The sequence below is a fragment of the Salmo salar genome, chromosome 26 (assembly GCF_965601325.2).
Source record: "Salmo salar chromosome 26, fSalSal1, whole genome shotgun sequence".
Classification (NCBI taxonomy): Eukaryota; Metazoa; Chordata; class Actinopteri; order Salmoniformes; family Salmonidae; genus Salmo; species Salmo salar.
Window position 1 is genome coordinate 2334552 of NC_138316.1, and position 18587 is coordinate 2353138.

General features: G+C 42.2%; 1 protein-coding gene across 2 annotated transcripts in view; it reads left to right on the forward strand.

Moving 5' to 3' along the window:
• The window catches only part of si:dkey-220o5.5 (actin filament-associated protein 1-like 2), a 97179-nt gene that overhangs the window by 45355 nt on the left and 33237 nt on the right, over nucleotides 1-18587 (forward strand). For both annotated transcript variants that reach the window (XM_045708449.2, XM_014174854.3), the window contains 3 exons: nucleotides 6349-6477; nucleotides 12584-12667; nucleotides 12804-12886. In XM_045708449.2, coding sequence (XP_045564405.1) covers nucleotides 6349-6477; nucleotides 12584-12667; nucleotides 12804-12886 — 296 coding nt within the window. The remainder of the gene's footprint in view (nucleotides 1-6348; nucleotides 6478-12583; nucleotides 12668-12803; nucleotides 12887-18587) is intronic.

Consider the following 18587-nt stretch of genomic DNA (forward strand, 5'->3'; position numbering starts at 1 on the left):
ATGAAATAACAAAGGTAGCTTTGAATAATTAGCCTAAACAATAAATAAACTGCAAACGTGTTCTTCGTCTGCTGTAATAAAGATTTTATATATTTTTCCATTAGAAAAGACTCTTTAGTACACTTATTTATTTAGTGTTGTTTACACTGTTCCAAATGGTCAGAAAAATATTATAATATTGTAATCTAACAACAACTGTTTGGCACACATAATACTCACGCAACGTGTGCTCCTATACCCTTATTTTTCTTGATCTCCAGTAGTTTCCACAACTAATTCAAATGTCTTTCACAGATCTGACTTCCCCTTTCCCTCCTGAGCAACCAATAAACATTCACCCATTTCGAGTTTCTTTTTCACATCCTCCGCATCCATTTTGCTGTCGACATGACTGTGTTTGGAGTTTGTTATAACCAATTTATTGATGTGATTATGATAGGCTATAGGTCAGGCCCAATTGGTCACATGCAATGCTTACATGTTTCACATAAAGAGAGCAAGGGTTGAGGGAATAGGGAATGTTCTTCCTAAACAAATTAGTGATTTCGTTAACAGAACTTTTCAGTCAGAAACAAGTAAGAAACGAATTGGCAAAAATTATGTTGCAGCTTCAGCACGGACAGCGCCATAAACACTTGCTGTGCTGTGGTGCCTTCTCGCTGCAGTAGGGAGGAGTGCAAGAAAACTTGCACCCATCACACAGGCACTCGCTGTCATTTTTTTTGCACAGTCTGACTATCAAGCTCTTTCTTGAGTCATTTGTGTGTCTTAATTATTGAATCAAACAGTTTGCTTAAAGCATCAGACAACCTCAGTGCAAATGTGGTTGATTTTATACAAACACATAAGTTGTGTCTGTCTATATATGGAAAAATAAGTTTAAACATTTTGACCAATCGATTGGCCCAAAGAACAGGACAACTCTCGGTCGATCAAGAATTTTTGGGTCGGGGACAGCCCTACTATAGCCCAATTGATGTGGATGGGGGCGTGCTTGCCTCTCCGTTTCCTGTAGTCCACGATCATCTCCTTTGTCTTGAGGGAGAGGTTATTGTCCTGGCACCACACTGCCAGGTCTCGGACGTCCTCCCTATAGGCTGCCTCATCTTCCTACCACTGTCGTGTCGTCAGCAAAATTGATGATAGTGTTGGAGTCATGCGCGGCCAAGGAGTACAGGAGGGAACTAAGCAAACACCCATGAGCGGACCCCGTGTTGATGGTCAGCATAGCAAAAGTGTTGTTGCCTACCCTCACCACCTGAGGGCGGCCAGTCTGGTAGTCCAGGATCCAGTTGTAGATGGAGATGTTCAGTCCCAGGGTCCTGAGCTTGGTGATGAGCTTGAAGTGGACTATGGTGTTTCCCAGCGCATCTTGACCAGGGGCTAACGGTTGAGGGGGGAGCTAGCGGGCTTGTCCATGAGCTAGCAGAGCTTGACAAGGTGCTAGCTGTTGACGGGGAGCTAGCACGGCTTGACCTGGGTCTAGCGGATGAGGAGCTAGCATGGCCAGGGGCTAGCAGAAGTTGGAGAAGGGCTAGCATGGCCAGGGCCTAGCAGAGGTTGGAGATGGGCTAGAGTTGCATTGCCAGGAGCTAGCAGAGGTTGAGGGGAGCTAGCTCATTGTCAGATGGAGCTAGCATAGGTTGAGGAGCTAGCGTAGCATGGTTAGCGGCTAGCAGAGGTTGAGGATGAGTTAGTGTAGCATCTTGAGCAGGAGCTAGTGGGGGGGGGTTAGTGAGGGCTAGCCGGATAGCTGGATTGACATGTGGACAGTCTAGGAGCAGAGGCTACTTCATCCTCCAAGAGGTTCTGTTGAATGAAGCTGCAAACAAGCTCAGGTGACGAGAGGTCAAGTTCTGCTAGGCGGATTCACCTCTCAAGTTTTAGTTTCCTAGCAATCCTTTTCCTTTCCGTTGTTGCTGCCTCCTATAGTATTTGAGCTGCTTTGGCGTAAGCATCAATCTGAAGGCATTGTGCATGCAATTTTTCCTCCTCCATTTGTCTTTAAATTTCCTCAACTTTATCCCTATTTTGTTTCTCCTCCAGAATACTAGTTTGTAGGTCTCTCGGGGAGGCACGACTGCAAGTGGAGTGTCCTGTGACTGAGGCATGCTCTGTGAAGTTTAAGTCCTTGTCACAATTTAATTTTTACTCTTTGTAGTGCGGCTTCATTCAGTATTGGGTGCTGTTAGACGCTGACTTCCTATCCCATAGAGCCAGGGGGTGCTGTTGGAGTCCCCCATGTGCTAAGTGAGACAAGCTTCCAGGAGGAATGGGGTCATCTTGGCGTACTGGTGTACCTGTCCAGCCATGTCTATGGTACTTTGGAGCACATCATTGGGGTCCGAACTCCTGATCTCCATAGGTACTCTGTGATTGCTCGCTCTATCTGTCTCGAAGGGCCATTTAAAATAGATTTGCGGTTGAAATAGAGCCACACAATCACATGCAGGAGCCAGGAGTTTTAGAGGAACCATTGTTTTATTTTCAACAACATTTTCAGCCATGGTTCCTAAAAGGGACAAAAAGGCCAGTAAATTATATTTTATCAACAATATTTAAACCAATAAGCAATTAATATTCAAGCAATGAATTTATAGACATTGTGATAAACATGCATAAATAATATTACAAGAGGGTTCTGACGAAATTCCTAAACAAACAAACAAATGCAAGTTATATGTCAAAGAAAAAGTGTATCACCACAATGAAATTGTCTTTAGATAAATCAACTACATGAAAGGATAATTGCTTATAAATCGAAACCATTAACATCCTGAGACAACTTTAAGAAATATAAAGACATATTAGAGCCTCTAAATACAGGCTACAAGGCATAACCAGGCCGACTTCAAACGCTGACATAAAAGTACTAAAGTCACCGGTGCATTAACAGCTACCCGGTGAATGCAAACCATGCAGGACAAATCAGCGTACAAGTACAAATAAAAAATCAACGCATGCGCTTTTAAATGGAGCTGAGGCTGCGCCCTTTATGAATACTGACCTCGAGCCCACTTAAGATGTAACTGGGCCCTTGCCTTCAGAAGGTCCTAGTCATTAATGGTGCAACCCTAATACCTCCTACTTAGCCCTCCCCCTCGTTTTTGAGTGTCCCTCGGTGGGGGAGTGGCAATCGAAAACGGAGCAACTAGTGGTAGAGAAATAAGGCCTGGGGCAGTGGTTCCCAAACGGGGATCGCAACCCCATGTGGAGTCACCTGATATGAAACTGGGGTCGCGAGAGAATTAGCAAAATCCTGAAAACAACTAAAAATATACAAAAATATATATTTAATATCGTCTTTGTATCTCAAATCATTGAAATGGGTTAACCTTAAAAATCGAAATAAAATTGATGTGTGGGGAGGCAGAGGCACAGAAACTCACATCAGTTTCTTTGTCAGATAACACTGTTAAACAAATCATTTATGCTATTGCTAACAATCAAGAGGAAACTGACTGAACGACTAAAAAACTCGCTATAAAAATTCGCTATACATGTCAGGGGATGCTATTCCCGAGGACAAATTGTTCTGTCTCACGATTCCCAAGCATTAAACGGCACAGGGGATGTTCAGTGTGTTGTGTGGCTATATTGACAAAAAACAGATTCCATGGGATCGAATGGTGGGCTTTTGCACCTATGTTGGGACGGCATGCAGGCCTCTGCACTCTAGTTATGAATGTGTCTCCCTCTGCCATATGGACGCATTGTATGATACACTGAGAAAAACTGCCTGCAAAAGAGCTGAGCACAGATAAAGTATACTGCAGCAGGTAACTTTGATTGCAAATCCACTGCCCGCACACCTGCTCGCAAAACTATGTGTAAATTTAGGATCAGAGCATGACAATGTTCTATTTCACGCTTACCAAGATGCAGGCCGAGGCTTGATGGTTATCGAGGGGGAATGCTGGAAAGATTTTTCGCATTAAAGAGAGGAACTGTTGTCATTCACAAATGATGGATGCAAAAAAACTGATTTGCTTAACTTTCTGTGTAATGACAAGAAAATGTGTCTCCTTGCCTATGTAACAGAGATATTTGGGAAACTGAATGAACTGAATGCAAGCATACAGGGGAAATACAAAAACATTCTACAAATGAGAGACCGAATTAGTGGATTCAAAGGAAATAATTGTTATTGGAGAGAATCTTTTAAAAGTGAACCATGCCCCTTTCCCTCGTCTGTGCATGTTTCTGACAGCATCAGTAACTGTCCCACACAAGTGATGACTGCTCACCTCCAATGCTTGGAAGAGCACTTTGGGACCTACTTTCCAATCCATTTGACTGTGATCATGGCTCAGTTGACATGCCGGTAAGTGACACCGAACAGCTGATCGATCTGTCATGTGACCGAATGCTGCAGACAACGCATTTATGGGTCACTACAGAGGAGTTTTGGTTCCTGATTCAAAGGGAATACCCTGCTGTCTCCATCTGAGCATTAAAACTCATGGTAACCTTTGCCAGCTCATATCTGTGTAAAGCTGGATTCAGTGCTCTCGTCTGCATTAAAACCAAATATCGATAAAATATGGATGTGACAGCAGAGATGAAGTATGTACTGTCGACCATGCCCCCTGACTTTGAGAGCTAGTACGCGACATGCATCAAGCACACCCGTCTCAGTAGTGGTGGTGAGATAAGGGAAATTATGTCAGACTAATTTGAAATTGACTGTTATAGCCCCACATTAAAAGTATGTGATGGTGAGTTGAGTAAATCTGAAATACTGTTAGAATGTTTTTCAATTGACTGCCATAGCCCCAAATAAAAAAGTAACATTGGCTGTTAATTATGTGATTTTCACATGGTTGGGGTCGTGAGAATTTTCCTATATCAAAATAAGGTCGTAGGCCAAAAAAGTTTGGGAACCCCTGGCCTAGGGAATGGGACATCACTACATCACTCGCGCACATCAGAAACTTCCAACAGATACCACGCAATTCTTTGACAACGAGCCTTGTGTTTTTCACAATGCCTGTACTGGAGGCAGTAATATCTTTCCTTTATATTTCTCATGCAACAAATACATACTCACCATATGAGTAACAAATGAGAACAGCAGAACAACAATGTGCCTGTAATGTACCCATCCTCTGGCTATGGTTCATGTGGAGTAGTAGCCTACGGAAGCAGGACTTTCACTCCATAGCAGTTTGACATGTAAAATAAAGTGGTGATCCTAACTGACCTAAGACCGGGAATCTTTACTAGGATTAAACGTCAGGAATTGTGGAAAAACTGAGTTTAAATGTATTTGGCTAAGGTGTATGTGTCACGTCCTGACCAGTAAAGGGGTTATTTGTTCTTATAGTTTGGTCAGGACGTGGCAGGGGGTATTTGTTTTATGTGGTTCAGGGTGTGTTTGTGTATGTGTTCATGTAGAGGGGGTATTTGATTTATTAGTCCAGGGTTTTGGTTATTGTTCTATGTTAGTTTATTTCTATGTTCAGTCTGGTCGTTTGTATTTCTATGTTTAGCTAATTGGTGTTGGGGCCTTCAGTTGGAGGCAGCTGTTTATCGTTGCCTCTGATTGAAGGTCCTATAAATAGGAATGTGTTTGTCATGGGATTTTGTTTCTTGTATTGCTGTGTGTTGCCTACAAGACTGTTTTGTCGTCCGTTTTTCGTGTTTGTTTTGGTTTAATAAAAATGAGCATTCACGTATCCGCTGCGCCTTGGTCCATCTATTACGACGACCGTGACAGTATGTAAACTTCCAACTTCAACTGTTTGAAGATAAATGTATAGCTAGTTGGCAAATGTTAGCTATTTAGCTTGCTTGTTAAATAGCTATTTTCGTAAATTAACTTTATTACCAAACAATATGGAGAATCATTTGTCTTTATATTAACTAACATATTCCTCTTAACTGTATTATTTTTTTGTACATGATTCGTTATGTTATACTTACTTACATTTACTTACATCCTAATTTCTTTGTCAGCCATCTTCCTGAAGCAACTATAGAACCTTAGGTCGTAGAGCTTCATGGGTGTTTTGATAACCACTCGATAGGAAGTCTGCATCTCGATTCGCTTGGTTTGGAGGGCCAACTAGAGGGCTGAAATGGTACTACTACTCGATCAAAGTTGAATTGGAACACCACTCCGAGTCGATGCGGCTCACAGGATCGCGCAACCAGAGGTGGAGGGCTAAGGGGGAGTATTGGGATTGAGCCATTGTTGACATCTGGGGTGTAAAAACCAGGAACCAAATGGAAGCAAACAGACGAAATGGGGAGGGACTAACATGAACTTGTCCAACAAGAAACACAAATTTTCATTGCAAAACGTTTTCCTTTGCACTAATGAATACACCTTTATTGTGTCCGCAGTGCTGAACCGGCTGATCACAGATCTGCACTCCTTCCTGGTGGTGCTGGACAGTGAGAACCTCAGCTACATCGCTCAGGCCCAAAAGAAGTCTATCTCAGAGCTGCTGTCCAAGCTGCAAGACACCCCTGGTAGGTCACTGTTGTTGTTACTTACTTACAGTGCCTAGTGAGTCTACAACACCCCTTGCACAGTCTTCACATGTTGGTGCCTTAACATAACATTTAAAAGGAGATTCAATTCGATTTTTTTCCCTGCAGATCTACACAACCTACTCCACATTTTCAAGTGAAAAATATCTTCCAAATTAGTTTAAAAAAAAAGAGAAGAAGTCTTGATTGCGTATGTCTTCACACCCCCAGAGAATACTTGGTGGAAGCACCTTTGGCAGCCATTACTACAGAACACCTGAAGGGACACAACAAAAAAAGCTCATTATTTAGCGTTCCCTCGTAAAATGCTTTGCGTTCCCTTGCAAAAAGTTTGTTAGCTAGTAACCTCGTCCACAGGCTATTGCGCACAACGTATTTGGGCGGAAGTCTCTGGGAACGAGATTAGCTAGCTAGCTAGCAACCTTCAAAACGAAGAGGACATTAAGGAACAGCCTTTTTGTCTTATAATTTCAATTTGGAAGGTGCATTGAAACAATTAGCTAGCATGATTATATCATTTCTAGCTCAGCCAACTATCTAGCTAGCAAGCTAACAATATGAATGATGTACTGACTAATAGCTATGGCTATTCTCAAGAACAAGCAAACCCTTATCTGAGGAACAAGTCCGATTGATCGAGCATTCTATTCAATGCATTTTGAAGGAGCGCTGATTTAATCAAAAGTGCATTAACCTCTCCAGCGTCTGATCCCGTCAGCGGGATCAAAATCCAGCGAAAAATCATATCGCCAATTAGCATTAAAAAAAATCATTATTTTTTTTTATTTTTTTTTATAGATACACCTCTCCTGAATCGACCCACGTCGTCCGATTTCAAAAAGGTTTTACAGGAAAAGCAAATCATTAGATTATGTTAGATGAGTCCATCGTAAAAAGCAGCTTCATAGCCATTTTCCGACCAACCACTTGCATCACATATAATCAAAAAACAGCTAAATGCAGCACTAACCTTTTACAAACTTCATCAGATGGCACCCCTAGGACATCATGTTATACAATGCATGCATTCTTTTGTTCAATAAAGGTCATATTTATATATAAAAACAGCATTTTACATCGGCGCGTAACGTTGACTAAATAATTTCCCCTCAAATGCGTCCCGGTAAACAATGCTACATTTCCCTAAATTACTATCCGATAACGATTTTTTAAATTTATATTGTCAATCTAACATTTATAGATGAATATCTCTTGAGAACACCTGTCATACCAGATTTTAAATTAACTTTACTGGGTAATCACACTTTGCGATAAAAGGAGATGCGATACTCAGAAAATGAGCTAATAGACAGAGCTCGGCGCCATCTTGGCACAATCGCATGTCACATCTCATCTTGTATAATATTGTCAATAATCGCCTACCTTTAGTTGTCTTCATCAGAAAGCATCCCAGGTCCACAACAGATGTATTTTCGGTCGAAAAAGTCCATACTTCACGTTCCATTAGCCTGCTGTTGGTAGCGCGTCCTTGGGCTCTCTCCAAATTCTCCGATGTGCGCAGGGCTGAAGTTTCGGATAAAATGATTCTCCCGCCTGTAGGTTCGTTCAAACATGTCAAACGTTGTAAAACATTAATCTTCAGGGCCTGTAACACCAAGAGAGCCAATAAGATTCGAGGGGGATGATTTAATTGTCTTTCAAACCCATTCCAAAGGTGGGGGTAGACATGGCCGCCGGCGTCATAATGGTGATGGCCCATCCCCTGTGACCAATTTCCAAAGAGTATCATTCACTGAGTTTCGACTGTATAAGGCTCAAACCACTGTGAAAAGACTGGCGACATCTAGTGGAAGCAATAGGAAGTGCTCACTGAACCATGGTTAACGGTGTGATTTATAGGGAAAGATGAGAAGTCGTGTCCACAATTCTGAATTCCACTTCCTGTTTCAATCGGTCTCGGGGTTTTGACTGCCATTTGAGTTCTGTTATACTCACAGACACCATTCAAACAGTTTTAGAAACTTTAGGGTGTTTTCTATCCATATATAATAAGTATATGCATGCCCTAGCTTCTGAGTTTGATTAGTAGGCCGTTGAAAATGGGAACGATTTTTTTTCAAAATGCGCTGTGATACCTAGGGTATCCTCAAGAGGTTTAACAGTGATTTGGAAGTACAATTACATTTAAAAAGGAGGCAAATAATTAGTACACTCTTTAAAAAAGGGTTCCAAATGGTTCTTTGGCTGTCCCCATAGGAGAACCCTTTTGGGTTCCATGTAGACCCCTCTGTGGAAAGGGTTCTTCTGTGGGGACAGCCGATGAACCATTTTAGGATCTAGATGGAGCCTTCTTTTCTAAGAGTGTAGGAAAACCTTTTGTCATCATTTTGATGTCGCCAGATTGACTTTAGATGCTGTGTAATGCTAGCTAGCTAGCTAAGATTGACAGAAGACCACTGGATTTTAGCTACCTAATGTTAGCCTTGCTAGCTATTTTTGACAAACTATGCTAGCTAATGACAACATTGCCATCTGTCTAAGGTAAATTTGATGACATGATAACAATGGCAAAGTTGTGTCCTACTAAACATTTGCCTACTTTAGAAATGTAATTTAGACTAAACCCCTGCTGTCCTTTTCCCTGGGCACCGAAGACGTGGATGTCAATTAAGGCAGCCCTCCGTACCTCTCTGATTCAGAGGGGTTGGGTTAAATGTGGAAGACAAATTTCAGTTTAATACATTCAGTTGTAAAACTGACAACATATACCCGTTTCCTTTACCCCGAACAACAATATAAATGCTACATGCAACAACTTCAAAGATTTTACAGTTGAGACATTTGTGCAATTGTGTTGTGTGACAAAACTACACATTTTAGTGTTTTTTTTATTGTCCCCAGCACACGGTGCAACTGTGTAATGATCATGCTGTTTAATCAGATTCTTGATATGCCACACCTGTCAGGTGAAGGGATTATCTTGGCAAAGGAGAAATGCTCACTAACAGGGATAGAAAAAAATGTGAGCACAACATTTGAGAGAAATAAGCCTTTTGTGCGTATGGACAATTTCTGGGATGTTTGATTTCATCTCATGTAACATGAGACGTTTATATTTGTGTTTAGTGTAAGTAGACCAGACGCAGCTGCTATCACATTGGTGTCTATGGGAGAGCCACCCCCTTCAATCGGCAATGGTAAACGGCCTGAGTGAACTAAAGTATCTTCATTTATCCACTATCTTTGGCTTTATGTAGTTATCCTGATACTCATATCTTACCTTATCTTCCCTTTAACATGCTTTTATTTATCAAAAAGAAAAACAAGTGTTCAAAAGTCAAATTGTAAATACCACAACTAATGAAATAAAACATAATAAAAAAAGTGTACAAGATAAACCAAGACATACAGTTGAAGTTTACATACACTTAGGTCGGAGTCATTAAAACTCGTTTTTCAACCACTCCACAAATTTCTTGTTAACAAACTATAGTTTTGGCAAGTCGGTTACGACATCTACTTTGTGCATGACACAAGTAATTTTTCCAACAATTGTTTACAGACAGATTATTTCACTTATAATTCACTGTATCACAATTCCAGTGGGTCAGAAGTTTACATACACTAAAATGACTGTGCCTCTAAACAGCTTGGAAAATTCCAGAAAATGATGTCATGGCTTTAGAAGCTTTTGATAGGCTAATTGACATAATTTGAGGCAATTGGACGTGTACCTGTGGATGTATTTCAAGGCCTACCTTCAAACTCTGTGCCTCTTTGCTTGACATCATGGGAAAATCAAAAGAAATCAGCCAAGACCTCAGAAAAAGAATTGTAGACCTCCACAATTCTGGTTCATCCTTGGGAGCAATTTCCAAATGCCTGAAGGTACCAAGTTCATCTGTACAAACAATAATACGCAAGTATAAACACCATGGGACCACGCAGCCGTCATACCTCTCAGGAAGGAGACGCATTCTGTCTCCTAGAGATGAACGTATTTTGGTGCGAAAAGTGCAAATCAATCCCAGAACAACAGCAAAGGACCTTGTGAAGATGCTGGAGGAAACAGGTACAAAAGTATCTGTATCCACAGTAAAACAAGTCCTATATCAACATAACCTGAAAGACCACTCAGCAAGGAAGAAGCCACTGCTCCAAAACCGCCATAAATAAGCCAGACTACGGTTTGCAACTGCACAAGCGGACAAAGATCGGACTTTTTGGAAAAATGTCCTCTGGTCTGATGAAACAAAAATAGAACTGTTTGGCCATAATGACCATCGTTATGTTTGGAGGAAAAAGGGAGAGGATTGCAAGGCGAAGAACACCATCCCAACCGTGAAGCACAGAGGTGGCAGCATCATGTTGTGGGGTGCTTTGCTGCAGGAGGGGCTGGTGCACTTCACAAAATAGATGGCATCATGAGGAAAGAAATGTATGTGGATATATTGAAGCAACATCTCAAGACATGAGTCAGGAAGTTAAAGCTTGGTTGCAAATGGGTCTTCCAAATGGACAATGACCCCAAGCATACATCCAAAGGACAACAAAGTCAATGTATTGGAGTGGCCATCACAAAGCCCTGACCTCAATCCCATAGAACATTTGTGGGCAGAACTCAAAAAGCGTGTCCGAGCAAGGAGGCCTACAAACCTGACTCAGTTACACTAGCTGCCAGGAGGAATGGGCCAAAATTCACCCAACTTATTGTGGGAAGCTTGTGGAAGACTACCCAAAACGTTTGACCCAAGTTAAACAATTTAAAGGTAATGCTACCAAATACTAATTGAGTGTATGAAAAATTCTGACCCACTGGGAATGTGATGAAAGACATAAAAGCTGAAAAATATAATTCTCTGTACTATTATTCTGAAATTTCACCTTCATAAAATAAAGTGGTGATCCTAACTGACCTAAGACAGGGAATTTTTACTAGGATTAAATGTCACGAATTGTGAAAAACTGAGTTTAAATGTATTTGGCTAAGGTGTATGTAAACTTCCGACTTCAACTATATGTACCGCATCTTATACCATCTATTGCATCTTGACTATGACGCTCGGCCATCGCCCATCCATATATCTATATGTACATATTCTTATTCCATCCCTTTAGATTTGTGAGTATTAGGTAGTTGTTAGGGAAATTGTTAGATTAATTGTTAGATATTACTGCACTGTCAGAACTAGAAGCACAAGCATTTCGCTACACTCGCAATAACATCTGCTAACCATATGTACACTACTGTTCAAAAGTTTGGGGTCACTTAGAAATGTCCTTGTTTTTGAAAGAAAAGCAGATTTTGTTGTCCATTTAAGTAACATCAAATTGATCAGAAATACAGTGTAGACATTGTTAAATGACTATTGTAGCTGGAAACGGCAGATTTTCTTTTAATGGAATATCTACATAGGTGTACTGAGGCCCATTATCAGCAACCATCACTCCTGTGTTCCAATGGCACGTTGTATTAGCTAATCCAAGTTTATAATTTTAAAAGGCTAATTGATCATTAGAAATGTGTGTGTTAAATTACAGGCTCAAAATTGCCAGAAACAAAGAACTTTCTTCTGGAACTCGTCAGTCTATTCTTGTTCTGAGAAATGAAGGCTATTCCATGCGAGAAATTGCCAAGAAACTGAAGATCTTGTACAACGCTGTGTACTACTCCCTTCACAGAACAGCACACACTGGCACTAACCAGAATAGAAAGAGGAGTGGGAGGCCCCGGTGCATAACTGAGCAAGAGGACTAGTGCATTAGACTGTCTAGTTTGAGAAACAGACGCCTCACAAGTCCTCAACTGGCAGCTTCATTAAACTCTCAGACACCATTCAAAAAGTTTTAGAAACTTTAGAGTTTTCTATCCAAATCTATTAATTATATGCATATTCTCATTTCTGGGCAAGAGTAGTAACCAGTTTAAATCGGGTACGTTTTTTATCCGGCCGTGTAAATACTGCCCCCTAGCCCCAACAGGTTTTAACAAACTGTCAAATAGTCTTGAACAGCTGGAATTCTGGATACTGACATATTTTGGAAACATCTGACCAGAAGTAGGACATAGATCTGATGACCCAACCATTGAGATATTTTGTGTGTCTGTATTCCTGTGTTCCAGTTGAGGATGCTGAGTATATGATCATGAGCTGTCCATCAGGGTCCCCAAGCAATGATCTCAGGGAAACCCAGCTGTCAGGCACAGGTACATGAATGCATTTCTCTCGCCAGTATGTGCATTTGATTTTGTCACTGGTTTATTGAGGTGGAGGTGATACAGGTGCAATTTCCTGTGACATCTGACATTTAACCTGTGACCTGGCTGTGACCTTTACCCCCAGTTGGTCTGTTCCAGTCAGGACCAGACCCGGACTCAGCCGAGGAGACTTTGTCCTCTGCCTCTACCGAATGGCTACGGAAAGGGGTAATTGCTTATCATAACACCTGCCATGGCTGTTGCTAGCTCTAGTCCAGGGCGTTAGTGCACATTCCTCCACTAACTCCCTGTATTGAACTCCATGGACAAAGTTATTCTCCAATTTGTTTAGTGACTGGATTCAATACAAAAACGTGCACTAATGAGCTTGGCCAGAGCTACACAGTTGCCATGATATTTTGGGTATATGTGATACATTATAGTTGATGATGTGTATCTTTGATATTTTTTTCCATTGCATTTGAAATCAGTTGGACATTTGGCCATTTAAGATAGGGCTGCTCAACTGTGGTGGGACAGATATGTGAAAAGGGGTGTCTTGCTGTTGGAGTCCTGAGATGTTGTAATTAGCTGCCTCAGGTACAATTTAGTGTGCTTTTATCACACAAGAATGTGAGACGAACATTCACAGGACTCATTTGGCCTGCTTTATTAAATGTTTCAACTAAAAGGTAAACACATGCCTGTGCGACATTGTGAGAATAGGTTTGCTTTCTAAATTCAGAGAAGACTGTTATTGTGTCACAAAAAAATATCTGCAGCACTAGTTAACCGTTTTGATTATGTGATGCGGCAGACATTTTTGAATGTTGGGAGAAAATTCAGGTGGGATGAAGATACTCTGGGTCCTGTGCTCCTCTTCAGATGACTGGGAGAGAAAGTTGCAGCAGGGAGGTGAAGATCCAGTGACAGCATTTATTTGCAGGGCCTTTGCTAGAGCCTGTGAACATAATGACAAGGGAAAGTGCTAGGCCATGCAGCACTAGTAGCTGAGGGGCAAGAGGGGGAGGAAGGGGTGGCAGTCTGTGATGTGGGCTGCTAATGAGAGAGTCCCTGGCCCTGCTGAGGTTTGGTGAGGTCCAGGCACGTCTCGTCGAGGGTTGAGGAGTACAAAAGGTCAGAGGGCACGCTACTGCCTCGAACGGGGGCTTTTTCAAGTTGGCAGGGGGAGCGACCCAAAATAGACAACAAAAAGGGTGTAGCCTACTCCAGAGATAATCAGCTCAGCCACTGTAAACTGAGCCTCCCTTCTCCTCTGCTGTATGGAACTCTGTTCCTACGGCCTCCTCCGGCCTATTGACAGGGTCACAGAGAATCCCAGCATGGGGATTCATAATCAGGGTTTATGCTGAGGATCAAAGTGGGAATGAACGGTTGAGGGAACCAGGGGTAGTATCAGCGAAAGAGGAAATGCTCTGTTTATGCGAGAGGCCATCTCCTCTTCATCAATGATGCCATTGGTGGAGATGGAGCCAGAGTAGAGGAAGTGGATGTTCATGTCGCAATTACATTTGTCTACATGATGGAGTGATAGAATACCCACACAGAAGAGGAGAGGAGGAAGTCTGACGGTTCGAGTCAGAACCCCCCGGAGACCATGAGCTCAGAGGTAGCCTTCCGTTCTGTGGACGCACGCACGCACGCACGCACGCACGCACGCACGCACACACACACACACACACACACACACACACTAAAATGACCAGGCTACATAAACAAACACAGACACACTCATGCACACATGCACGCACACAGGCAGGAAGTAGGGCCAGAAGCCAAGAGAAGGAGCACTTTTGAAGAACCCATAGGAGGCTGCTGTGTTTACCATCAAACTCTGCCCATAATTCTCTCGCAAATCCACTTAAGACTCTCTTTCACTTCCATAGAGAAATATTAGCTAGCATTTATAAGGCCAGCAAACAAGTTCCTCAAACACTATAGGAACGTATTTGCAAAATAATATATGGGGGATTAGAAGTGATGCAGACAATTACATTGATGGAAGCTACAATCTACCTGCAATATTAAAGCTGATCTACCCCATAAAAAAAAGAATAGGAATATAATATAGGAACATATTTCCTCCAACGTTATAATGAAAAGGTGAGGGCATCCCGAGTGGCGCAGTGGTCTAAGGCACAGCATCGCAGTGCTAGCTATGCCACTACAGATTCTGGGTTCGAGTCCAGGCTTTGTCGCAGCCGGCCGCAACCGGGAGACCCGATGGGCAGTGCACAATTGGCCCAGCATCGTCCGGGATAGGGGAGGGTTTGGCCGGCAGGGATACCCTTGTCCCATCGTGCACTAGTGACTCCTGTGGCGAGCCAGGTGCAGTGCACGCTGACACAGTCACCAGGTGTACGGTGTTTCCTCCGACCCATTGGTGCGGCTGGCTTCCGTGTTAAGTGGGCATTGTGTCAAGAAGCAGTGCGGCTTGGTTGGGTTGTTTCGGGGGACGCACGGCTCTCGACCTTCGCCTCTCCCGAGTCCGTACAGGAGTTGCAGCGATGAGACAAGACTGTAACTACCAAATTGGATACAACGAAATTGCGGAGAAAAAGGGGTAAAAAAATACAATTTAAAATAAATGTGCTATTATTTAAAAAAATTACTTTAAAAAAGGAAAGGGGATCACGTGACCCTTGAACGAGATGGCCGCATGAACTAAGAGCTCCACACAAGTAGTTTCCAATTCTTAATCTTACCTCCACTTCAAGTTAAAACTCCTTTAGCTTTAGTCAAAAAGTCATGGCGGCTACAAAAAGCGACATTAAAGGTGACATTTTTACCTGGACTCAAGCATTAGCGGTGGAAAAAGCCTCCAAGAAACAGCTAGCTTCAGAAAAAGCTAGCGCCATTAGCCAGGAGCAATGGTGCTAGGCCCAACAAATGCCAACCTCGCACTCTGTCGAAGACATCCTTTCTGAACTGAGATCCCAACGTACAGAACTCAACATCAAATTAGATGGCATTAACTCTCAGCTCAGTGTGATAGGGGGCAAGGTGACAACCCTGAAATGCTTTGCCTGACATCAACAACAAGATAACCATCAACGCGGGGCGCCTGGATGAGACAGGGGGGCGAATCCTATCCATGGAAAACTCACTGACAGACACCATGGAAACAATAGCATATGCTAAAAATAAACTAGAGCATCTGGAAGAGAAAACAGAGGACCTGGAAAACAGGGGGCAAAGGAATAATTGTGTTCTATTAAATCTGGGCGAAAAAGAAGAGGGAAACATGCCACTGACCCACTACCTCAAATCAAATCAAATGTATTTATATAGCCCTTCTTACATCAGCTGATATCTCAAAGTGCTGTACAGAAACCCAGCCTAAAACCCCAAACAGCAAGCAATGCAGGTGTAGAAGCACGTGGCTAGGAAAAACTCCCTAGAAAGGCCAAAACCTAGGAAGAAACCAAGAGAGGAACCAGGCTATGACGGGTGGCCAGTCCTCTTCTGGCTGTGCCGGGTGGAGATTATAACATTATACCTGCAAGACAAACTTCCCGAGTGGCTCCACCTGTCCACTGACAGGCCGATAGAACTCGAGAGAGCTCCCCGAGCACTGAGGCCCCCACCAGCAGCCAGACAACCACCGCACCCAATCACCATACGTTTCCTGAGATTCACCGACAAGGAATGAGTCCTACAGGCGGCAAAAATCAACACCATTACAGTGGGAAATGCCAAACTCACTTTACAGCAGGACCTGTCAGCTGGAATACGTCAAAAGCGCAGAGAGTTTGACGAGGTGGAGAAATACTCCATTGACCGAAGCATCTTTAAGGGATTCAAATACCCAAACGAGCTCAGGATTCTTCACCAAGGAACCTTGCAACACTTCAAAACTCCTGAAGAGGCAAAACGTTTTTTGAAGGACAATCCTGGTTACTGAGAAATGGACTAATGACTAAAAGCAATTACTGTTATTACTAAAGAAGGTAAGACAACAAATAGCCGCCATCCAAAGACCCACCCGCCCCTCTAAATGCCATTATAGCCGTCTAATTTATATTTATTTTCTTTTAGCTGAGAGGGATAGGCTCTATAGCCTAACCTAGGTCTACTAACGTTTCAGCCTACTTTTATTTCCCTTTTTTTTATTATTATCATTATTTGTAGTTATCATTTTCACATAGGCCTCCACCATTCATAGGCTGTCGATTACGACACATTTACAGACCTAATGAGAAGCTCAATGTGTCAATTTTATGCCTATGGCCTTATCCTGCTGATATTACATTTTAATAAAAACGAACAACTTATCCTATAGATCCCTCTTAAGGATTTGCCCTAACATTTTTATTTTATTTGGTCCAAATGACAAATTAGCCCTATGCCCTTTGGGGGAGGTATATGTAGGCTGGGCTATTGATTTTATTTTCTTCCTCTTTTTTAATGTGGTCTGGATGGGGGCTACGTTGTCACTTACTCAATGCAGGGTGGAGAGGATGAGGCATTTCTTTGGTGGGGAGGGGGAGACGTTGTGCGTTGCTTACTGTTCCCATTTTTTTTTCAGAACACAGAATTGAGACTGAGCGTGGGGGTAATAGATCCAACGGGATGTGTCGAGTTGTTTGGGAACTCGGCTGGGGTGTTCAGAGATTGTTCTTTTATGTACACCATTTATTTTTATTTTATGTGATCGCAGCTGTAACTATTATCCACCTTTACCCAGAGATGACTTGCACTAGAGTCCGATTACTGTTCGATGACGATGACTAGTACCTTAAATCTACTGACATGGAACTGCCATGGTCTAGGTCATGCAATACAATGGAAAAAGATACTATGTGCTCTAAAAAAGGAAAAAGCAGACATTGTGCTATTACAAGAGACACACCTCTGTGATGCCGAACATGCCAAACTCCGCAGAGCTTGGGTGGGACAGGTGTATTTCTCATCTTTCAAATCAAACAGTAGAGGTACAGCCATAATTATCCATAAGAATGTTCCATTCATAATTGACAAAATCATATCTGATCCGGAGGGGAGATTTATTTTGATAACTGGGTCACTGTATGGGTCACTGTATGGGCAACCAATTACTATCTTAAACATATATACCACTAACACAGATACTACTGCTTTCATGTCAAAAATGATATCCCTGTTCAATGAGCATTGTGTTTCCTTTGGAGTGCTGGCTGGAGATTTTATTTGTAGCCTCAACCCAACCCTGGACAAATAATCTCAAGTCCCCTCCACAAATCATAGATCTGCAAAGATGTTGAACTCTCTTACTAAAGAGATGGGACTGATAGATATCTGGATAGAGACTAATAGCTCATCTATGGAATATACATACTACTCTAATGTCCATAACACCTACTCCCGTATAGATTACATTTTTATCCCAAAGATTTTCATAAATTCAGCCATGTGTACAATCGGACCCATAGCACTTTGAGATCACGCCTTTGTCCACCTCCGCTTTGACCTCTGCAAAAACATTCCAGAGGTCAAAGAGCTGGAAATTCAACACCTCCATGTTATCAAACGAAGCATTCCATACATTGGTAACTACATGGATAGACAACTACACACAAGACAACAAAGACTCTCCTGTTTCTCCGGCCACAATGTGGGATGCTGCCAAAGCCATACTAAGGGGTCATGTAATTGCATATGCTTCCTCTAAGAAAAAAGCAATGAAACCACACAGGCTAGATCTTGAGAGGGAGCTGGAACGCTGTAAAAGAAAGTACATAAACAATCCCCAGACAGCACCTCCTGGTATCAACTTAAAGCAGCCAAAGCCAAACTGAACTTGGACTATACTCGGGAGATAAAAAAAAGTTTTCTTTACTAAACAGAAAGACCATGAGTTTAGCAATATGCCGTGTAGATTTCTTGCTTACCAATTAAAAAAAGATCAGTCTGTCACGCCCTGACCTTT